This window comes from Natator depressus, chromosome 20 (genome assembly GCF_965152275.1).
Source record: "Natator depressus isolate rNatDep1 chromosome 20, rNatDep2.hap1, whole genome shotgun sequence".
Classification (NCBI taxonomy): Eukaryota; Metazoa; Chordata; order Testudines; family Cheloniidae; genus Natator; species Natator depressus.
The window spans coordinates 10973406-10997646 of NC_134253.1; the positions used below are offsets into that span (position 1 = coordinate 10973406).

At 47.7% G+C, this 24241-nt stretch overlaps 1 protein-coding gene across 1 annotated transcript in view; it reads right to left on the bottom strand.

Annotated features, from left to right (window-relative positions):
- LOC141975279 (protein maestro-like) overlaps positions 1 to 23727 on the bottom strand; it is a 63618-nt gene extending 39891 nt beyond the window's left edge. The window contains exons 1-10 of the mRNA XM_074935576.1: positions 23615 to 23727; positions 22054 to 22163; positions 21068 to 21220; positions 19738 to 19892; positions 12777 to 12914; positions 12445 to 12556; positions 10171 to 10317; positions 8813 to 8995; positions 7776 to 7931; positions 7159 to 7293 (exon numbers count right to left, since the gene is read on the bottom strand). Of these exons, the coding sequence (XP_074791677.1) occupies positions 7159 to 7293; positions 7776 to 7931; positions 8813 to 8995; positions 10171 to 10317; positions 12445 to 12556; positions 12777 to 12914; positions 19738 to 19892; positions 21068 to 21220; positions 22054 to 22062 (1188 nt within the window). The 5' untranslated portion in view covers positions 22063 to 22163; positions 23615 to 23727. The remainder of the gene's footprint in view (positions 1 to 7158; positions 7294 to 7775; positions 7932 to 8812; positions 8996 to 10170; positions 10318 to 12444; positions 12557 to 12776; positions 12915 to 19737; positions 19893 to 21067; positions 21221 to 22053; positions 22164 to 23614) is intronic.
- Positions 23728 to 24241: the final 514 nt, after the last annotated feature.

Consider the following 24241-nt stretch of genomic DNA (forward strand, 5'->3'; position numbering starts at 1 on the left):
TAATGCTTTTAGGAAACAACATGCTCTTCGGGGGGTGCCCGTATGAGTCTAAAAACTCTCCACGGTTACGCTCCGCCAGACACAAGGCAAGCCAGTGTTCACCAGGTTGGTTGTGTGGATGCGCGATACAAACCTAGGGGTCTCTGAGACAGCTTGTCGCCAGGGAGCCAAATCACAAGGGAACACATCTAAGAAATTCTTTTTTGTGTAAGGCACCTTGATAAGACACACGAGAGCTGCACGGTGTCCATGTTCACATATAGTCAAGCAGAACGTCTCTCCTCTGATTTCTCTCTATGATGTTGTCAAAAACCCCATGCACGATCAGATTGATGGTGATGGTTAAAGCCTTCCCAAAACATATTTCTGCTCTCAGGTTCCCGGTTTGAATCAGGGAATAGTCATCGGCGCATTCCTGGTCGGGAGACAGGTCAAAGGCAAACAAGGTGTAACCCTGTGGAAACTCCTCACGGTCGATTAACAGAGAACGATCTGTCATGTGTTTACCAGTGTCTGTACCAGATTCATGTATTCTCTCACGCAGCATCCTGCCTCGAAGTCTGGTTGCAGAGGCTTGGTTGGTATCTGTTCACCATCCACATACAAGGCCACAAAATTAATATCATAATGTTTAAAATGAAAGGGATTTTTAGTGTAACTTCCACTCAAGGCATAAGACAAAGCCTAGGACAAGCATTTTGGGTAACTGTCCCAAAAAACAGGTTCTCCTGGTTATTGACCCTGCTGCCCACGGGGATGCTAAACACTTTCATTCCCACACGGTCCACGGGATATTTAGCATTTGTGGTAAGCAGGGACTCCGCGTGCCCCAGACGAACGCTCAGGGCCACCCGTACTTTCTTCACAAAAAGGGATGCTGATACAATGCGCAATTTAAAGCCTTCGGCTGCACTGCCCATTAAACAGAAAGCGTCTTATCTGCGCGTCAATTTAAATTTTCACATCCACTCCGTTCAACAAATGAGACGTATCTGTTCTGATCTGTCTTTATTTCAATGGTAATGGTATCGATGTGGTGTTTTCTGACAGGAACGTGATGAGGTTTATCGTAGGTGATGGTGACAAACTCATTGTTCCTTCCTCAGACAGGGACACAGCGTAACAGGGGAACAGAAAAGTCCCTCACAAACTGGTGTTCTACAATATCTGTGTGCAGATACAGGGAATTAACTCCCCCTGTGATGTCTGCCCAGAAGGGGAATTTTTAGACGCTGCGCTTGGGGCCCAAACCTAGAATGTTAGCTAGCTCCCTGCTGGTAGAAAACATAAAAGTAAAATCAGCGGATTTAAGGCTAACTTTTCTACCCACAGGGTCATCGTTCATGACCACCTCAGGCGGTGGGGGATGACGAGCCATGGTACTGTTCATATGATCCAATCATTCGGGTATGGACGAGTAATAACCTCATCGTAGGATAAAACTCTATGCCATATCTTCAAAGGTGATTTCAAAAGGGGTGTCCTCGTTGATAGCGTTCCAGCTGTGCGGGTGTTGTATTTCCACTAACCCCACCTCCCAGGCACCCGGGAGATCCAAGGGCTTAATTAGCTGTATTGTAAAGTTCGAGCTGGTGTTTTGAGGAAAAACTGCAGAGCTGGCTTTGCTTGGCAAAGTCATGTAAAACCCGCTGTCGCTCATTTTTTTTCGCTCCCTCAGTCTTTGCAGAAGGAATCTTTTTGTTTGTTTGTGTCTAAACGTCAGAATTGAGAAGCTTCCACCCAGCTGGTAAACTTATCGCCCCGCCCCCCCCGCCCCCGCAAACCATTTCACCAGTAGCTGCTTTTTTCTCCCTTTTCCTTTCTCCGCTAGAACTTTTTTGATCCTGCAAATCTTGTCTTGTTTGGGGTTTACTTTTTGTAAATCTTCAGGGTAAAAAGATCCAGTAACTGTCTCACCCTCGTAATCTTTTAATCGGTATACAGGTCTCGGGCTCCTGGTTAAGGCTTCATCCACTATAAATATCTCATTGGTAAACGTCTGTTCACAACCTTTTTCAAAAGCTCCTTTGGTTTTAGATAGTCTCATGTGGTCGCCTTTTCTAAAAGGGGCAACAACCGGTTTTATTTTAAAACCGTCTCTATCAACCGGTTTCCATATCTTCAGAGAATTGGAAGGGTTAACATCAGCGGGTCTGGTACGTAGAGTTCTGTAAAAGCTCTGGTTGTAACTCTTCATAAAGTCAGGTAACAGGTCAATGTGGCGAAAGGCGTTATGGGCTGTAAAATATCGCCACATCCTCCACATCTTTTTCAAGTTCTGTTAAAATCGCTCCACAACCCCTGCTTTGACTTCATTATCAGTTACAAAAAGCGTTAACGCTGTGCCGTTTCAACAATCTGCTAAAAGGTTTGTTTCAAAATTCTTTCCACCGATTAGTTTGTCATTTTTGAGGCACGCGACCTTGGCGAGAAATAGCTTTAAAGGCCTTGGATTCCTCACCGCTCATCTTGTCTTTTAGGCCTAAGGCCCAGGCATATTTGGATAGAATGTCTATCACTGTTAAGATGTACTTAAAACCACTGTTGTGTTTGGAGAAGCGGTGCATACGGACCAAATTTGCCTGCCATTGCGCGTCCACATCTGAAACAACGGTCCTGGTTCTTTTAAAACGTATTTGAGCTGGTTTGTGTAAAGTGTAAGCATCCTGGTGTGAAAGCCAAGCTCTTACCTGTCTTCTATTTAAAGTTTTATGATGCTTTTTGGCCACTTGAAAAAGAAGATTGACCCCGTCAAAGCCCCCAGCTTTCCTGGGGGTTTAACAGATTTTCTTTAACAGAGCCGTCTGTGGAGACATGACTGTTCCTGGGACCGTCTTTTACGAACACAAGTATGGAGGGGGACACGTTCATTCTGACACATTTAAATAAGTTTTATTAATCGCCTGGTTTAACACAATCTTTTACAGCCGCCTGAAACAAAGGATGCCATGATCCCTACCATGAGGGAGTCTGAGCTGGTTCATTCTTCCATTTTTGTCCTTTTCTGGATTTTCCTCTTGAGATCTGGGTCTCAGACAGGAGCAAAAACAGCTGATGCGCGATGGATTTACTCCCACAGGGCTACCGATGTGCAACTTCTCAAAGGCCTCCAGAAAGGCATCGTCGAGCTGTTGAGAGATTTTCAGACAAAAACCAGTGTAAGCACCCCACTGCCTGTTTTTAGATTTATGCAATGCCAGGTCGATTCCTAACCCCATTACACCCCCATGATCGACCGTCGCTTCTTAATCATTCATTTACCTGAGCGCCGTCTTTCCCGTTCACCTTGTGACTCCCCCAAGCCACAATCGCCTTCCAACTTTAGGGCATGGACAATGAGAGGCTGTCACACTCATCGGGGTGCCTCACAAAGGTTTGGATTTTGGGGTCGGGTTCCGACATATCCATCAACGGTTGAGTCAAAGGGCCCTCCTCGGAACCGTCACTGCCGTAGCGCTTTCTCCACACAACTCCAAAGGTCCTCGGAGCTAAAACAAAATCTGGAGGTCTCACGGGGTGGTAAAGGAGTCCATGTTTCCTTTCAGCCTTTCCACAATTTCTAAAACATGTCTTCTTGGTAAGAGATAGCTTCCTCTGCCCAGCGCTGGGACTTATGGGGTGATGGTGCTGCACTCTGATTGGCAGAGGGCGTTGGGAGGAGTTCTTAGAGGGCTCACATGACCCTCTTCTGGACGGTTCACCCAATCCGAGAACCTGCCCCATTTTGGTCAAATCTCTTCTCGGGGCAGTCCTCTGCAGCCGAAACCCATCGCGATTGGTAGAAGGTGGTGGGAGGAGTTCTTAGAGGGGTCACACGAAGCACTTCCAGACGGGTCACTCCACCCCGGAACTCCCCCCAGTTGGTCAAATCTCCTCTCGGGGTGGTCCCCAGTGGCTCAAACCCCTCCTGATTGGTAGAGGGCGGTGGGAGGAATTCTTAGAGGGGTCACACAAACCACTTCCAGACAGATCACCCCACCCCGCAACTCCCCATGATTGGTCAGACCTCCTCTCGGGGTGGTCCCCAGTGGCTCAAACCCCTACTGACTGGTAGAGGGCGGTGGGAGGAATTCTTAGAGGGGTCACACAAACCACTTCCAGACACATCACCCCACCCCGGAACTCCCCATGATTGGTCAAACCTCCTCTCGGGGTGGTCCCCAGTGGCTCAAACCCCTACTGACTGGTAGACAGTGGTGGGAGGAATTCTTAGAGGGGTCACACAAACCACTTCCAGACACATCACCCCATCCCGCAACTCCCCATGATTGTTCAGACCTCCTCTCGGGGTGGTCCCCAGTGGCTCAAACCCCTACTGATTGGTAGACGGTGGTGGGAGGTATTCTTAGAGGGGTTACACGAACCACTTCCAGACAGGTCATCCTGCCCCGGAACTCCCCCGATTGGTCAAATCTTCTCTTGGGGCGTTCCTATCAGGGCAAACCCCATCCCGACTGGTAAAGGACAATGGGAGGAGTTCTTAGAGGGGTCACATGACACACGTTGCTTCCGGTCATTTGTCTGCCTTGACCCTGGAAGTAATACCTCATGGCTTGGGACTTCCAGTGACCGGTGGGCAAGGCTTACGAGGGCCAAGGGTGGGGTTAACGTTTGATTGACGGTAGGGCCCTTATACTACTGGACTGCCTTGTTCTCTTTGTCTCCCGCTTCATTCCCCAAGCACTCGGCCAGGACAGATGTCATTTAGGACCTCAGTTGCCACCAGCTGGACAGAGGGACTTGGGTCTTTCTTGAGGACGTGGAGAGCTGAAATGACAGAGGACAACATGTTAGTGTACAGACTGTCAAATCTCAGCTAAGCGTGATCACAGAATCTTGAAGTACCAGAGCAGAATGATCACATGGTAAAATGTGAAACTGGGCTCAGTCCTTCTATTGGGATGGAAAATACATGAGAGATGAATATGCCTCACTTTTCATATTGTCACCTGTGCCTGAAATAGCTGGAGACTTACTACCTCTGAATACCACGCTACAGAAGCTCTCCAATAGAAAGAAAGCTTTAGGTTCCTCCATTGGCTCCCTTCCGTGCTCCCAACAAGCGGGGAGACCCTGACTCGACCAGAAGGTCATCCACTCTGCTGTAAATGGAAGAAGGTCCATTGTTTCAATAGCTTCCACTTTTTAGTTTATTTTCCATCTCTATTCAGGAGCCACGATCTGAGCTCCAATAACCCTGGAATTGAACAGAGGCCAAGTCCAAGCTGCTTTGTGCAGGATGCAGGGCACCTACTGGAAGAAAAATTGCTGGTGGGAAATTTGGGGTAGCAGAAAGTGGCTACAATTTCTCCTCACCTGGGGAGTCCACAGAGAGCCAATAAAGCCCAAAGAGTGGATAGCACTGGCTGCGGAGGGGGCCTTGCCAGGACAACCAGGAGATGCACGGACTCACATCACACCCTCTGCAGCTGCCTCCTTCAGGGGAAATTAAAGCTGACTTTCTACTGGGCGAGAGTGAATTTGTCCCTTGATGTGTGGCTGATGCACTTTGCACCAGTGGTATCGGTTACTGCTGCTTGTCAGCTAAATTCCTTTAGAACTCACGGATGAGCAGAACTTCAGCTGTATTTATTACTTACACATCAGCAGATGTTCCAGGTCCAGCCATTTCATACGCTGCCTGTCTGTGTGTTCCAGGATGATGCCTAAATACACAATGGAAAACAAACAACAACAATAAAACCTTCCCTTGTTGAATGCAAAGTGATATTAGCAGCCCCTAGACAGGTCTTTGGCCTCTCCTACTGTGGGCCTAAGGGTGAGCTGTGGGCAAGAGGATGCTAGTGCAGTTTAGAGTCCACACTGAAGAGAATGAGAAAGACTTTTTTTTTTTAAGAATGTTTACACAAAACCCATTTGCTTTAAAGAGTCTGTGTTCCTCTTGCCACTGCTGTCACTTATTGGAGACATACTAAGCTAGTGTCTTGGTCTAGTGGTCTGAGCAAAGGACTGGGGCCAGGAATAAGTGAGTTCTAAGCAGGGATCCCACAAGGTGACTGATAGGTGAGACTTAGGCCACAATGCCTGCCTGTCTCACCTGGGTATGCTTGCTAGAAGAGGGCACAGGGCCAAAGCGGAGGAACCTTTTGCCTCCTTGACAAGGTGGTGTGGCCAGGAACCTGAAACAGCAGGCGCTGAGGGCAGGTGGGCTGCATGCCTCCCAATGATGAAGTAGTAGTGAAGAGCACTGAGCAACACTGTGGGTGGGTCTGCACTTTGAGCGAGGGGGATCACTCCCAGTTCAATGGGACAGGCCCACACTAGCTCGCACAGCGCTCGCATGCTAAAATTAGAATGTAGCTAAAGCAGCACGAGCAGTGGGAGGAGCTAGCCACCTTGAGAATCGACTTTGGGGTTTGGATGGGACATACTTGGGGTGGTTAAACCTCCTGCTGCTCCTGCCATCGCAGCTACTCTCTATTTTTAGCACTCAGGGCTAGTGCGGGTATGTCTCATCAAGCTGGGAATTAGACCCCCAGCTCCAAGTGTAAACATGCCCTATGAGACAGTGTCCCAGCCTCTACTACTAAATGACTGCACCGTGCTTTCCCTGCAACAATCCCAAAGCACTTTATAGCAAGTCATGATTTCCTCCGACCACCACACTGGAGAGGTAGGGATATTAACCTCCCCATTTATGTATGGGAAACTGAGGCACAGAGAGATTAATGGCAGCTCAGTGCTGCACAGTGGGATTTTTTTCTCTCTCCCTCAATGGGAATACCAAAAGGGACACTGGGCATCATCTCTCACCAGCTAACTTGGCTGCAACTGCCCGGATCTCTTCCCAGCTGCTAAAGAAGTATGTGATGGTGCTTTTGTACAAGTTCTCCAGCAGCTCGGCATTCTCTTTGGCCTAGAGGAAATCAGGGACACATGAGCTCTCTCTGGCTAGAAGTGCCCTTTGACTGCCAGCACATGCTTTTACGAGCCACAGGTAAATCAGAGAAAGAACAGGTGACTGGGTGGACGTGGGAAAAATGGGGATCTGTGGCAGATTTACATTTCCCGTCACCCTCAGTCATATATCCCACTCTGACCGTTATTTCCATTACCCATCACACATCCCCCCCACACCTCTACACCACCACATGCCACTCCAGTCAAGAATCTCAGACACTGCAACAGCTCACTCACAAGGTGTCTGCAAATGTCCACCTGGAGCTCTTCAGGCTTCAGCTTGGCTGTGCCATCAAGGTGTTGATTCACGGCAGTTTGGAGCCTCTTCAGTCCCAAAAACGGGACACAGAGGTGAAACGTAGCTCTGCATTCCTGAAAAAAAGAAAGCGTGTCGCACCATTTAATTGTTCCCTACTGAGCGCTTTGGTCATTCAAAGGGAACTCATCTGCTAGGGTGATAAAAAGGGATTCATCTGGATGTAATTGGCAGAAAACATGCAGGAATGACTAATAGAGGGGAGAGCTTCCACTGCAACCTGGAGGTAGCATCAATGTCTTTTTGGAACAGATCTACCTATGAAAGCTGCTTCACCAGGTCTCTCTTCTGTTCTGGGGAGGCAGGGGCCTGGGGTGCAGAGACAGACAGGAATAGAGAGCTGTCGGGCTCAGACCCAGGACCTATCCTGGATTCTGGTGAGGCAGCCATGGAGCAACCTGGCGGGAACTGACTCAGCAGGAGGGCAATGAACTGAGGGGAGAATTTGGGCCTCCACAGCAGGCAGGAATAGCAGAGCTCCCCTGGCATTGGGAGGAAGATTCCTTTGGCTTAGTAAATAAGTCACTCTCGGTCTTACCACTGAAACCCTGGGGTTCGGGTCTTGCAGGTGCAGCAGAAGTGTGACCCAGCTCTGTCTAACCTGCTCGGCGAAATAGCCCTTCCATTTTCTTTTGGTCAGGCGGGCCAGGATGCCAAACAGGACAAAGGACAATAAACGAAGAGCATCGTCCTCCTACAGCCAAGAAAGCCCCACAAGTTAGTAACTAAGGGACAATCACATCACGTACTTCGCACAGCCATCTCTTCTACGCTAAAGTCGAGGGATTCCAACTACAGCTAGTCGGAAACACTTTCACGAACTAATTTTTGATTCGAATTTGCTGATTCATCAAACTATTTTAGCGACAGTTCCATTTGGATGAAATTCCTCCAGAAGCCAGGCAGGGGTCCTTAGAAACCTGCCTGCTGTCTTGCCAGTGCACCCATTCAGCTCCTTGGAAGCCCATCTAGCAGGCTGACTGGGATCGTGGGCTTCCAAACCCCCAGCGTCTGGGACCCCAGCTCTCAAATTGGCAACTCCCTGGCACTTCTAGCTCCCACAGTTTCCTGGGTTCCCAGCACCGGGATAGTCTGAGAGCAGACTGCCCGGACCCAAGGCTTTCAATAGAGCTCGGCTGAGAATAGTCATTCTGTTTCACAAAGAGTTTTGAAGTTTGGGGAGAGGGATTCCCACAAATAGGAACAAAACCAAAATTTGAAATCTCAGAATTCTCTGCAAAACGGAATCATTCCAACCCTCTCACGTAAAAATGGTATAGAGCAGGCCCAACACTCTCTATTGTACCTTGGAACCCCCTTTTCATGGTTATCTAGCTACCTAATCTAGTATTCAGACTTTCTTTGAGGTTCTCAGTGGCAAGAAAGAAGAACAGAAGGGGGAGACTGTGGGAGCAGGGATGTCATCCCCATCCTCCTAATGTTCTCCTCCTCCGTAAAACACCTCTCTTCCCTGGGGCCGAAACATCTCTTCACTCTGACATGAGCAATGCCCAGGGAGTAAATGGAGTCTAATCAAGATCGGTTGAACTGGGGTGGAGAGTTCTGGTCACATACGTTGTCAAAGTAGGTCCGGATCTGTTGGGTGAGGTCTCTGAAGGAAGAACCTATGTCCTTCTCTTTCAGCTCCTTCAGGACTTTGGCCACTGCTTTCATGCTCTCGCCAATGACTTCAGAACTGAAAGGGTCACTTAAGGCCCTGATCAGTATGACCATAAGAAACTTCTTGTGCTTTTTCACCTGGACAAACATACGACATTAAAGAACACTTATCACTGATCACACTTCTAATACGTTTTCTTTAGCATTATGAAGCTGTGGGAATTTCATATCCCCCTCCCACCCCCCGGAGACCTATAGCTATATTTCAGACCAGGTTCCAGCTACAATGAGCCAAACTCGGGGCCATAATACACCTGTGTCATCCTATTATTAGATTCCTAGTTACTTAGATTCCAAGGCCAAAAGGAACCCTTGTGATTATCCGGTCTGACCTCCTGCATAACATTGAACTTCCCCGAAATAGACTCTGTTGGAACTAGAGTGTACCTTTTAGAAAAACGTTCAATCTTGATTTTAAAATTGCTAGTGACAGAGAATCCACTACAACCCTTGGTAAATTGTTCCAATGGTTAATTAAAATTACCATTAAAAATCAATGCCTTATTACCAGTCTGAATTAGTCTAGCTTCATTTTCCCCCATTGAATCTTCTTATCCCTTTGTTTGCTAATGGGAAGAACCCATTCTCAAAATGTGCTCCCCATGTGAGTAGTTCTAGTCCTCAAGTCACTCCTTAACCTTCTCTTTGTAAAGCTAAATAGATTGAGCTCCCTGAGTCTATCACTAGAGGTATCTTTTCCAATCCTTTGAGAATTCTTGGGACTCTTCTCTGAATCCTCTCTAATTTATCAGCATCCTGCTTCAATTGTGGACACCTGATCTGGACACAGCAGTCCAGCAGTGCTCACATGAGCGTCATATTCAGAGGGAAAAGAACTTCTTTACTCTTAGTCAAGATTCCTCTCTTTATGCCTCTAAGGTCATTTCAGCCCTTTTGGCCACAACTTCGCATTGGGACACCTTATGTTCAACTGATTCTCTGCCATGACTCAAGTGGTTTTCAGCATCATTGCTTCTTGGGATAGAGTCTCTCATCCTGTAAGTATGGCCTGCATTTTTTGTTCCTAGATGGAGACATTTACACATGGTCATATTAAAGTGCACAGATTGTTTGCTTATGCCCAGCTTAGCAAAGGATCTAGCTTGCTCTGTATTGACTGCAAAGAGGTTACTCGGGTATGTGGGAGAGCAGAATTTGGCCTAGTGCATTGTGTGCAGCCTCTGTAAACTCCGAACAATTATTTCCCTTGGTTTCTCTAGTTATGCTGCATTCTAGTCAGTATTCTCTCTTACCTTCTCAGGCGCCCCATAGACTAAATTTCCCAGACCTCTTACAGCCATCTGCCGGACAATGCTGTTCCTATCATGGGACTTTTCTTCCAAGATGTGTAAGACTGGCTTAAGGAACTTCTTCTCCCTGAGCATGGGATCACTCATTAGCTGAAAGAAAATCAACCTGTCCATTAGCCCCAATATGATCGTTAAGATTGGGAATAGAATTTGAGCCGACATGTCATACACTAAAAACAACAAGGAGTCCTCCTACAGCCCCAGTTTTGAGGATACAGAGAAATATGGCTACCCCTCTGATACTTGGCACATAATACACTGTAACTTTAGTATTCCACACAAATGAGAAAGGTCTACAAAACATGGAGCTTTCCTTTTGGGCACTAGAATAGGGATCCACTCACCTCTTGAGAGCCTCTTAGTGGCTGGGTATGGTATCACAGTCCTTTTCTCACCCCTCGTGCACCCTGCCAGCTGTCCTCAGTGAGTCTTCTGTGGCTCAGGCCTCTGGCTGAGTCCCAAAGTCCAAATGAACCCCTTCTGGGGTAGTCCAGAACAGTCCCATTGCCCTCACTAGGGTCTCCAGCCCCAGCTCTGGGTCCTTTACATTCTGCCCTTTGTTCAAGCTCTCCATTAGCATTGTCCCCTCCATGGGGCTTATGCCACTGTTGGTGGTAGGGGAACCTGGGCCTGCCCCTAACTCTGGGTTCCAAACCATGGATCCTATAAACAGGAGCTAGGCACTGCTTGATTTCAGTTCATTGTCGCTTCTTCCTACCCGCCACTTTTAGCTTCACCCTCACCTCAGGGTTAAAGTTCTTCGGGACTCTCTTCCTGAAAACCCAGCTTAAGTAAAGGCTGCCAGAATCAAACTCTGGCTGTCCCCTGAATTTCTGTGGCCAGAGAGCAGCGCCCTTTCTTGCCCCTCCAGTTCCTGCCAGAAACTGACCTGCTAAAGCCCTTCATAGAATCATAGAATCATAGAATATCAGGGTTGGAAGGGACCTCAGGAAGTCATCTAGTCCAACCCCCTGCTCAAAGCAGGACCAATCCCCAATTAAATCATCCCAGCCAGGGCTTTGTCAAGCCTGACCTTAAAAACTTCCAAGGAAGGAGATTCTACCACCTCCCTAGGTAACGCATTCCAGTGTTTCACCACCCTCCTAGTGAAAAAGTTTTTCCTAATATCCAACCTAAACCTCCCCCACTGCAACTTGAGACCATTACTCCTTGTCCTGTCCTCTTCTACCATTGAGAATAGTCTAGAACCATCCTCTCTGGAACCACCTCTCAGGTAGTTGAAAGCAGCTATCAAATCCCCCCTCATTCTTCTCTTCCGTAGACTAAACATTCCCAGTTCCCTCAGCCTCTCCTCATTCAGCTCCTTTTAGCCGAGCCTGATGGGCTCGGATTGGCTGCTTTCATGAGGCCTCTCTAGACAGACCCAGATTGGGGGCTTCTTTTCCTGGGGCAGGGTGTAATAGGACCACGGGGCCTCTTGTAAGGAGCCTTAAAGCCCAGGTACAGCCCATCATAGGCACAGAGAGGTTGTTTTTCTTAGAACCAGATAAGCTCCGAAGATAGTTGCTTAGCATAAGTGGGAAATATGATGCAGAAGTTGGAGGAAGACTGTGGAAAGGGAGGATGCTCCAGCAGGTATCCCCACACTAGCCTAGGACTTAGGAGACCCAGGTTCCATTTCCTGCTCCCTCAAAGACTTCCTGTCTGACCTTGGGCAAGTCACTTAGCCCTTCTGTGCATCAGTTCCCTGTCTGTAAAATAGGAAACATAGTGCTTCCCTACCTCGCAGGAGTGTGGTGGGGATACAGACATTAAAGAGTTTGGAGGTCCTCAGATACTAGAGTAATGAGAACCTAAGATAGACATTAATGTAGTTGTAGGTTGCTTGGTTGGTAGTATTAGGACGCTCGGTTCATTCAGAAGATGTGCTGAGCTAAACCAAAATCAGGAGCTGTTGGTTAGAATCAGCACTAGGACTTGGCAGAAGAGGTCCACTCATCCAAACTCTGTCCCTATCTCTCTCAGCCAGCACCTGTGGTTGTGTAGCTAGTATAGGCAATGGCGGCAATAAAAACCACAGAGAGAGAAGGACTCAGAAAGGTATCGTGAAGTTCCTGGTGAGGTTTCCATATAAAGGAGGACCTCTTCTACTGTCTAAAATGACAATTCCTCCTATGAACTGAACTGTACAACTCCCGAAAGAAAGGCAGACAAGAGTCTAATGGTGAAACTGCTCTTCAGAGCCCTGTGTCTTACCTGGGCAAGGAAAGCTGTGCTGGTGACTCGGTGGTTTTCTGAGGGGGAATTCACCCAGGGGAGGAGGCTCTGTATGATCTCAGGTGTTATGAGTCCAGATCTTAGCAGAAGACTGGAAGACAAAAGAAACCGCTCATGGGCTAGATTGCACACTTCAAAAACTCAGCTGCTCTGAGCATACAGCTCTGATAGCTAGGAGTGGGAGCTGTGTGTTTCCACCCAGGACACCCCCGCACCCCCTGCCCACAAAACTATAAACAGGAGGTTCCCTCTCAGCCACTCTATTGGCTACTCATTCCCAAGGATAAAATGATGCCTCCTAGATCTTTTACCTCACCAGCAGACACACTCCCTCATGGTGAGTCTTGGGGTTTTCCACAAGAGTCCAAGTCCTCTGCTTCCTGAGCGCTCTCACCAGTCTCTCATTCCCACCCTTGAAAAGCACAGATTCTAATGCTTTGATAGAAAGCCTGGGGAAAGAGAGGCACAGAACTGCAGCAATCAGGAGGAAGGTGCAGCTTGAACAGAGAGTCAGGAAGCTCCAGTTACTTCTCAGGTCTGCTGTTCAATCGGCAGTTCACCCATTGGCAACGTCCTGGACACCAGTGTCCCTGGAAGGACTTGATGCTGGGAGGTAAGTTTCAGTCTCATACATCTCATAGGACTAGTTTTGCTAGGGACAAAATTTTGCAGTCCTTTTTCTCTTTCTGCAAGGAGTATGGGCACTAGCAGAGTACAGTGATATGGAAAAGATACATGATCAGGACCCAGAAACAGGGGGCATAGAGTGTGGTGATCACTAATGGACATTTTGGGGTCATATCTCCAGATATGAGGTGACAGAGTGCTGAGGGTTTGCACTTCAGTCAGCACTCTGGTCACTATTCGTACTAATTCGGTTCCTCACAGAAGGCCTAATTGGATAGAGGTGTACCCGATTACGAGGTCAGATTGGGGCTAGTGAGTCAAGGAACCAACCATTCCATTAACAGGGAAACTGTATAAAAGGACATGGGCAGGAGCCCTTTGAGGGGAACAGACAGAGAAAGAAACTTGGGTGACCAGATGTCCCGATATTTGGGGCTTTATCTTATACAGGTGCCTATTCCTTCCCCCCCCCCCCCCCGCCCCCACCCCCGTCCTGATTTTTCACACTTGCTGTCTGGTCACCCTAAGAGAAACAGAAAGACAAAAAGCTAGGAGAGCCTGACAAAGTGAGGTCTCTGAGTGGAAACACCTTACCCCCCACCTGACTTTTGGAGAAGAGTTTAGAAAGTTGAGATACAATATAAAGGTGCTATGTATTGGTAGGGGGATTAAATAGACTATACGTTGGTGTTTACAAGCAAAAAAGTCTCAACACAGTCTGTGTTTGTGGAAGATGTGGGGGTGCAACACCCCTCTCTGTCACAGCTGGGGGCTCATCAGGGATTTCCCTGTTATCTATGCAAATGGAGAGCCTGTTGGAGAAGCCGGTGTAGAGGTTTGGCAGTCCGGGTGATGGAGGGAACACTGAAATGGGTGATGAAGCAGCAAAGAGAAGTGTAGAACAGGGGTTCTCAACCTTTCCGTTTCTGAGCCTCCCCCGACCCTCAACATGCTAGAAATACTCCATGGCCCAGTTCCAGGCCTCTGCCCCGCCAGGCATCAGAGTTTGGGGCTCCTGGATCCAGATTTTAACCCCACAGGGTGCAGGGACTTGGGGCTTTAGTGCAGGTGCTGGGCTCAAGGCTTCAGCTTTCTGCCCTGAGCCCCAGCTAGTCTAAAGCCAACCCTGCTTGGCAGACCCCCTAAAACCGGCCCGGTTGAGAACTGCTGGTGTAGAACAGTGGTCTCCAAACATTTTGGCTCACGCACCCCCAGGGTGACCTGCCGCAGACGCGCCACCGATGGAAGACCTGCCGCAGGCGGGCCGCCAGAGGGGAGCACCAGCCGTGGACGTGCAGAGCTGCTGCCGAAGGAAAAAAATGGCGGAGTGCAGTCCGGCGGCGCTACTGCTGCCACGCACCCCACGGGATCATCCCGCGAACCCTAGTTTGGAGACCACTGGTGTAGAAGACCCGACAGACCTTCCAACAATCCCAGCAGACAGAAAAACAGCCTTTCCTTGCCCGGTAGGTTTAACAGCAAAAGAGTCGGCAGGAATTTATACGGGAGCAAGCCCAGGTCTGGCAACAACTCCTCCAAAGTTTGGTGAGTCCCGTGACAGGAAATGGAAACCAGGCACAGGAGATCAGACTGTAAAATGGGACCTGCGAACAACCCCGATGTGGTTTTGGTTACTCTTCAAGGAGGAGCAGTGAGACCTCCTAGGGACAGAACAATGTGGGCCCTTCAACTGACACCCTATTTAACCGGGGAAGCACCTATAGGGCTTTTAGTGATGAGCAGGCAAGAGATTATGACATGATTAAGGCAGCCATGCTGGACGAGGTGGGGCCTGTCCACAGAAAAGTACTGCCAGAAATGTAGAGTTGAAAGATGGATTGAGGGATTATGCCTCTGTGCATTTGGACAGAAATTAAAAGATTGGGCCACTCATTGGTAAGGCCAGATACTCAGACTGTGGGGGAGATCATGGACTGCATGGTTCTGGAAGTTTCTTCAGAGTCTCCCTGAGCATACCCGAGTATGGGTTCTGTGGCGCCAGCCAGTTCATCTGGACCCCACAGTTAAAGTGAGAGGAATTTGCAGAGGCGGACATTCCCAGAGTGAGTCAGTGGTTTAAGGGATGAGATTTGAGAAGGACCAGAGTGCCTACAGCTGGGAAGGGCAGCAAGAAGAAGAGGGAGGAGCCTCAAGGAACTGTAGTGGGAGCTTGGCCTACGGTGTGCTTCCGACATGGACCTGAAGGACATCTAAAAAGAGACTGTCCGAAAATGGACTGTGGGTTTGCCCAGTTTTGTGGTTGGGACAAGACTCCCAGGCAGGGAAGAAAAAAGAAAGTACCTACCGTATCGGTCTGGGTAGGGAGGAGCCACCAAAGGGACTAATGGACACAGCTTCATCCTGTTTGCTAATCAGGCAGGAGTTAGTGAAACCCCACTGGATACTTCCCAGAGGTAGGATCAAAACTGAATACCAGGTCCATGGGGACAATAAATTCTGCCCAATGGCAGAGGTGACTCTGAAAATTAAGGGGAAGTTTAGGCAGAAACATGTAGGGGTAGTGGATGGATTGCCCCACTGCCTTCTACTGGGCATGGACTGGAATCCCTTTCTAACAGGGACACCAAGGCAGGTATGGAGGCCCAGGAGGGCGGAAATAAAACCTGAAGGGCCAGGTAAAGAGGAAATATAGGTAAAGGGGCTGGAGGAACCTAGACACGAAAGTATAGACAAGAGGGAGGAGAAAGAAAACAAAGGTCAAGCGTAAAGGTGACTTAAGATCATCCATTGGGGTCAAACAGTCATCAGAGCCCTTACCACCAGCATCTCAGGAGCAGGCATCCCTAGAACACTTTGGAGGGACTCAGAGCAGTCTGTGTCCATGGAAGAGGCCGGGGCACAGCCTACCACCCCGTCACATATAGGTACCTAAAATGGGCCTGCACATTGTCCAACAGCATGAGCAGAATATATACTCGTGTCTGCAGCGCCAGCAATCACATAGCTAGGTACCCATCCATCTGAACAAATTCAAGTTTTGTGGACAAAACTGAGGCACCCATCTTGAAAACCTGACCTACTGTGGCCACTACATAAGATCAGCCTTACTGGGTCAGTCCAATGGTCCATCTAGTCCAGTACACTGTCTTCCAACAGTGGTCAATGCCAGCTTCTTCAGCAGGAATGAACAGAACAGGGCAATCATGAAATGATCCAATCCCTGTTGTCCAGTCTCAGTTTCTGGCGGTCAGAGGCCAAGGGACACCCAGAGCTTGGGGTTGCATCCCTGACCATCTTGCCTAATAGCCATTGATGGACCTGTTCTCCATGAACTTATCTCATTCTTTTTTTTTTTTAAACCCAGTTATACTTTTGGCCTTCACAACACCCCTTGGCAATGAGTTCCACAGGTTGACCGTGTGTTGTGTGAAGTAGTACTTCCTTATGTTTATTTGATACCTGCTGCCCATCTGTGAACAGAGCTGAGATCCTGGTTTCCTAGGAAAATTCAGAGACATTATAAAACCATGAAGTCTGTAATTTGAGCACCTTGTTGGCATGGAATAAAGAAACACAACAAGAAGAGAAACTAATAATGTTGTGAGATTGGTGGGAAATGTACTTGAATGTGCTACCAGAGCTGAAGTCAACTGAGGACTCAGGAATCTTAGTGTTAACTGGCGAGGGGCACAGAGTGGGTGCCGAGGGGCCTGGTACGTACATTCTAGCTCACTAAAAGATTGCCCCATGAGTCTCAAATAAAAGCCCATGTCACCAATATCATTGTGAAACGCATGTACAGATGCTGTGTCAAGAGTCATGGATATGAATTGAAAATTACATTCTTAGGATCTGTGTCTCGGGACTAGTCACCAGGAAAGGTGACAAAATGGTTTTCTTTCAGGCAAGAAATGTTTATCCATCTCTTTGTTTTCATGTACATTAAGCATGTAGGGTTCACATTCAGTTGAGAAGGCCTGTGAGAACTTCAAAGAAAGAAAAGTAGCAGGAAGTAGACAGGGGGTGGGGACCCAATTTTGGGGTATACATCAAAGGTTTGCTCTAGTCTATTTGGGGGACATCTTTCACTTAGGAAGTAGATGGACCGCGAGTTTGCTTCATGAAAGAAGGGTCGCGATCAGGCTTGGTTGAGAACTTTGGGTGAGAAACATCTTTAGACAGGAGGTTAACCTCTTGGTTAAGTTTAGTTTCTAGGAGCAGGTTATGATTTCGTTTGAAATGTAACCATTTTTTGCTTGCATTCTTACTCACGGTCACTGGAATCTCTGTTCTTTGAGAATCTCGGTTCTTGTTTTCACTAGAAATATATCTAGGTGCTGTGAGTTTTGCAGTACAGAGTATAAGTATCTAGTGTAGAGTCTAAAGTAGAAGTAATAAACTGGTGTGTCCTGTTCCATTGGGAACAGCAGGCCTGATCATTCTGTGGGAGTTCAGTGGATAAAGGGCTGGACACTCTACGGAATGGTCAGAAGACTCGGGGGTTGGTGTGTGCCTGTCATTAACCTGTACAAAGAGACTGAGGTCTGAGGAGGCCTGGGTGGCAGCGTTCGTTTTGCCAGAGCCTGGTAGTTTCAGGGAACTGACCCACAGCAGGCACAGACAAGACTTCCTCACTCGAAGGGCATGTGATGGTAAGGTGCCTCGTAACCCTGGGAGCTCCGGGGGAGCGTCACACAACTCTACTGGAATTCTCTTTGTTTCTCTCCCTTCCTTCTAATTACCGGCAAGGGTTCCCCTCAGTAAGTTGTAGCCCTCTTCGCAGTTGGCTCGGGCTGCTTCTCGTTGGCAAAGGCAGCTTTTGTCCGAGGGTTTGGCTGACTTGCTGCAGGAGAACGGGAAACAACTCTGGGAGCAGTTCCTGCACAACTTTGCTCGACTGCAGGGCTGACACCACCTCAAAGATGGCACATGTTGCCTGAAAGGAGAGCATGGTAAAAAAGGAGATCTCTTCCCAACGCCATCACACCCTGTCTCCCCTTCTGATATCTGCTGTACTAAATTCTTCCTTCTGCCAGTAACTTGAATGACAGCGAGCAACTTGCTTAACTCGTGGCTCACTTTCCCACATCTGTACAAATGTGTATGACCTCCCAAGGCATGCTGTGAGTCCAAAGGAAGATTTGCAAAGCACTGTGAGAAACCTGCTCCAAAGACTTTCTAAGGGCCAGATAGTATTAAGTAAATCAGTAACGTAGCTAAAACTGCCGTATTTGTTCCACAGACAGCAGAGCCGGACTCAGGGAAACAGTCCATCAGAGGAGAAGTGCCCACACACCAATATTATACCACACTTCCTGCTTTCCATCAGCAGGATTGTCACAGGGCACAGGAAAGCCTGAAAGACGTGTCTGTCATCTAACTTACTGAGAGAGGTTCAGCAGCTGCCAAATGCCTGTCAATTTCTGTCTCTGAGGTGATGCTGCCTTCTGTTCTTGTTGGAGTCTTTATCTTCTCTATTAGGGCTTGTAGGACTTGAGTGGCAAGCAAGGGGTCTCCCCCCAGAGATCTCCACAGCTCAGCGGTGTCACTGCAGTTTAACAGAAGTTACAGGTGAGCCCTGGACACTTTTGTGGCTCACACTGAATGCGTCATATTTTAGTAAAGACCAAATGTTCTCCTTGCCTATGATGAGAGAGTTAGGAGTCCTGTCCTCCTTTAACGCTCCTCGTGTTTAAATATGGAGTTTCCAGTTACAGAACTAAGTTAAGTGACCTAGTCTTCCTGCAGCCTAACCATTAATACTAGACTTCAGAAGGACAGGACACAGAGCGCCAACCTCACTTCCTGTTTGCTCCACTTCCCAGTCAATATGGAATCATGAGCATGTGGCTCCCAAAGAGCTAGGGTTTGGAAGGCAAGTGGATGAAAGAAAAGCCAGAATCCTACTAGATGGACATACAACTATGAGAACAAATGTTCATGGCCATCCTGTGTCCCCTTCACAAATGGTGTCCCTACCCTCTGTTTGCCAGAAGCTGGGACTGGGCAACAGGGGATGGATCACTTGACAACGACCTGTTGTGTTCATTTCCTCTGGGGCATGTGGCACTGGTCACGGTCGCAAGACAGACTACTGGGCTAGATGGCCTTTTGGTCTGACCCAGTATGGCCGTTCTTATGATCTTAGATTCCAGCACTGATCACTGATAACTCAGTTAGGGATCTTTAAATGAAATGATGGATCTGCTTCCAGTCCACTTTGAAGTGCCAAGGGTGGCAACTCTGCTCTAGCGGCCACACCCTCACTGATACCAAGCAGAGGTCTGATGATAATATTGGCCCTAGTCTTTGCAATCGGCCAGGGATTTGCACTTGAAGCTGTCATGCTACCAGGAAACCAACAGCCACTGCTCATTTCCGGAGTGAGCTCAATTCAGGCGTCTAGAGAGATAGATGCTTCCAACAATACACCCCGGTTATACCAGTAAAGATAGGTCTTTAGGATGTCAAAGCAGCTATTAATGAATGGAAACAGAATGACACTTAATTTCTCTCCGCACCCCAACTTAACATGTTCTTGGACCTTCCTGCAGAAAGAGCCAGGCTATTAACCCTTAGGAATGATCCCAAACTGTCTGCTGCTTAAATGAAGCCCTACATCTCCTAGTAAAGCTGTGGGATCCATGTTTTACCAAGAAGAATGCAATAGGTAGCGGTATATACCTGTCCATCGGCAGACCTTTGCTGAGGAGGCTGGAGATCACTGCCTCTTGGTGATGGTGAGCTAGAATGGACACTGCCTCCACCAGGAACTGCCTCAAGCTGCCCTCCTGGATAGTAGGCATGTGGCGATATAGTATAGCCAGGATATCGGGCACCTGGAAGGAACAAAACCAGAAAGAAATGTCCCTTTTTCTTTCTCTCCATTCAGTCTACAGAATCAAAACCTTTCTTTAGCCATTTGCTGCTTTTTTAGAAATGCCTCTCTTCAAGAAGCAAATGTTCAAATACGTCTGCGTAACTTGAACCCACACAAATTGCCCACTCACGGCTGTAAAAATTAACACTGACACACACATAGACATACCAGGTTATTTAATGTGGTGGTGCCCAGCTATGCATTACATAAACCAGTTCACATGCACAAAAGGCGGCTTTGCTTGCCCGGATTTTGCAGGTGTGATTTAAGCAGCCAAATCTGACCATTTGCCTCGAAGAATGCAGAGCTCATCAACAACCACAAGCACAAAATAAGCAAGTGCTTTAAAGACAGTGTGTAAATGCCTGGGACTATGAACAGGTGACTACCTCTCATATTCATTCCTAGCCCTTCACATCTTCAAAACACTGTGCAAACATGGCAGTTCTGCTGCGAGGGTTCCCTGTCCTGAGGCCTTTCACCAGCCTTGTTAGAAGATTTGTGGAGAGCTCCTTTCATCTAGCCCTAATGCACTGGGCTCCAGAATAAGGCATATAAATAGTGGATCCCAAAGACACTAGAGTTTTCTCCCTCCCTCCTTCTCTTCTTAAAGGGAGGGTAGGTCTACACAGCAAAAAAATCCCGCAGCACTGAGTTTCAGAGCTCAGGTCAACCTGGGCCTGTGGGGCTTGCACGATGGGGCTAAAAGTGGAGCTGTTCCTGCTCGGGCTGGAGCCCAGGCTTAGAAACCTGGCAAGAGGGTGGCAATAGCCCAGTGCTCTTTTTAATCCATGTAGCCCTTAGCCATAGGCCTCCTAATACCTGGAGGCCTCCAAGTGCCAGTCATTCTGTCTTCCTGTATTTTCCTCAGAGTCTGTTTTCTCAAGCCTTTCTTGGCTGAATACTGTGGCAACAAGCTAGACCAATAAATAACCAACCATCTTCCTTTTCCCTTGGATTATCTCAGTCTACTGCTATTGATTCGGCCATTGCCTATCTTAGGGTAGGAACAGAGATGGAATCGACTCTATGTCCGAGGGGGAGAAACAGCAAGATTTTTCTTCCTTACACATGAGGGCAAAGATCAAAAAGCCTAGAGTTCAGGCAGAAAAGCTCTCCAGTTCCCAGTTTTACCTGGTCCAGCATGGCATCTCCACACTCCTTCAGGATGATCTTCATCCACAGTCCAGCTGCCGTGGCACAGGTGGGGCTAGCAGACAGCAGACCACCCAATGTGGCCGCAATAAAGTCTGTGGCCTGTTCGGAGGGAAAGTACTCACTAACAACCTGGGAACAAATCAAAACCAGGAGAGACCGCAATGATGTTTGGCTCCAGCACTTTTAAAAATGGAAAAAAAGATACCTGCATCAGCAAATGGAGAATTAGCCTCCTGTCTAGCTCGCCATTTGGGATTACAATTCTCTCTCTAGTCTATAGACTACATTTTTGTCTTCTACACTGATGATATCAGGTTAGAGGCAAAGACTCTGTTGCACAGCGAGCACAACATTGTACTGGATATGCAGGAGGTAAGTTTCCCGTTTGTAGTCTCTTACATACACTGCATCTTTTTACAGCACATAGAAGTCAGTCAAGAGAGGCGTGCACACAAATATCAGCGAAGGCAAACCCACAAGGTGACAGAATGAATCCTGGGTGGTTTCTCAGCTTGATGTTCCACTAACACAGTTTTTCTCCTGGATGGCTGGATGGCAGGGCCAGCTCCAGGCACCCGCCGAGGAAGCTCGTGCTTGGGGCGGCAGATTGCAAGGGGCGGTGTTCCGGCCAATCGTAGGGCGGCATGGGGGCTCTTTTATTTCATTATTTTTTGTGCTTCACCGCTCCGGATCAGTGAAAAAGCAAGAGCCGGCCCTGCTGGATAGGTACATGTGTGTGCATCCGCGTGCGCATTTTCATGGGCGTGCAACATTCTGTGGAATCTGGTTTTTACGTGGCATTCAGAGCACACATCTATGAAAAGCATCTTGCTGGTTACTAGCAACCAATGCCCCGCTCCCACAGCTCTCTCCGAGTATGGAAAGGCATCATGAAAGAGCAAACGTCAAATGAACGGTGCCCGGTCACTCGCACATCCGCACAAGCTTTTTGAGTCAGTTACCCTGGCCATTTTGGAAGATGCCTGAAACAGAGCCTCGGGGTCTGGAGCTGTTACTGCTTCACGGAGACATCTCAGCTCCTCCTCTGCTGAGCCCAGGTTTATGGACTGGCCTGGATTGGAGAAAAGGAGAAAAAGTACTGTAACGATTAGGGAAACTGAACCCCTACTGCATGGATCTTCATACGGGAGGATCCATGTGCTATGTTGTCATCAGCATAGTGTAAAATCTTGGCCCCACTGAAGTCAATGGCAAAACTCCTGGTGACTGGAATGGAGTCGGGATTACACCCTGAAATGTCTGAACGTTACCAGTCGTGGTATGTTATTGTGAATGATCCAGGATTGAACAAGCTCTGTGTTCAGCTTGGAGCAGCTTTCTGTGGGTGCCTGGTTTCAGTAGTCTCTCTGCTCTCACTATTTACATCTCAGCTCCTATTCAAGTACAACTCATGCAGGTAGATCAGAGGTTCCAGTTTAGAGGTGAATCCCTCCCCCAAACTCTCCTTGTAAAAGAGACGGGGATAGACAAAAAACTTCAGCAAGAAACCCAGGCTCATCAGTCACTTCTAAACAATGCTGGGATTACTATGTCGTACATTCAAAGGTTGCAGTCCTTTATTCTGTTTCTGAATCACCAACACTGTTTTTAGGACTGATTAAGAATAATTGGAAATAGGGTGACCAGGGGTCCTGATTTTATAGGGACAGTCCCCATTTTGGGGTCTTTTTCTTATATAGACTCCTCTTCCCCCCCACCCCTTGTCCCGAGGTTTCACATTTGCTGTCTGGTCACCCTCATTGGAAATGGCCTTAAACGATAACCAAGCTCTATCCCTTAACATCTAACCATTAGGTGAAAAGAATATCCTACTCTTTCACAAAGGGGAAAAATGGCCTCTACTTACTCCAATAGCTCTGAATGCTCATGACAGAGGGCTGCTGGAAGAACTTTTTGTTTACAGAATTATTCCAGGAAACCCCTCCAATCCAGCCAGTGGCAGGGGAAAGAGAATGAAAATGTTTAGTACCAAGGGCTTGTCTCCATGGAGATATTCAAGAAAGCTAATCCCCATTCATTTTCAAAATGCATTAGTTAAACTTCATTCAACACCTATGGGGACACACTTATTTAGAATTAAAGTGGCCTTCATTCAGGTTAGTTTCATTCATGGAATTCACTACAATTAATAAGGCCCATTTTAATTCAGAATCCGAGCATCCACACATGTGTTTAATGCCATTTACCTCATGCACTTTAAATGGACACCTTTAGTTCATTTGGATTAACTTTCCTTAGTGTCCCTGTGTAGACAAGCCCGAAGGAATTTAGCGCTTATCTACCTGTATGCAGACCATTTATTAGTTGTACAGTTCCCAAACGTGTGCTAAGCTCTTTACACATCAGAATCTTCTCTTCTAATGAGGTATTTACAAGATGCCCACCATTCTGTTATCTAAGCGACAACAGACAGGACAGAAAGAACTAGATAGGCAGACAAATGGACATTACAACAGTGAAAGAAGGTGAAGAATTCCTTATACCTGCTAATGGTCTCCTCACCTTGTATACAGAGAAGGCAGCTGATACAGTCAACCACCCACTGACGGGACGTGGCCAGCGAATCACAGCTGTATGGTGCTATTAGTCCAATCAGAGATCCAAACCCATCAAAAGTTCCCTGAGTCTAATGAAAAAAGAACGAAGAATGAATGGTCTCCAGTTGGACTAGACTTCACTTGCCATCCTTATTGTTCAGACCAGTCAGCGCTGTGTTTTTGGGGAACCAGGGCACAGTATCTAGCCTGTCTGACTCATGAAAGACACCCCCCGCCCCCACCAGTCTCTGTTGGAACCAAAACCCACCACAGAAAAGGCTTGCAGAGAACAATGAAGGGTGTTGGGAGACACACCTAGACCCCTCCTGAGAAGGGTGACAAGATTAAGACATCTCCATTTGCATACAGAATGAAGAACAGAGACAACTCCCCTAGCCTCATCTGCATGAAAGATGGGATAGGAATTAGCATGAAGAATGAGGGACAGAGAACCGCACTGAACTCTGGGACCAGAAAAGCAGGGACGCACTGCATCATGGGAATTCCTGCTCCAGATGCTAATGAACCTACGCCTGCACGCACCTAGCTCAGCAATTATCAGACCAATTCTAGTAATAAATCTTTATTATCC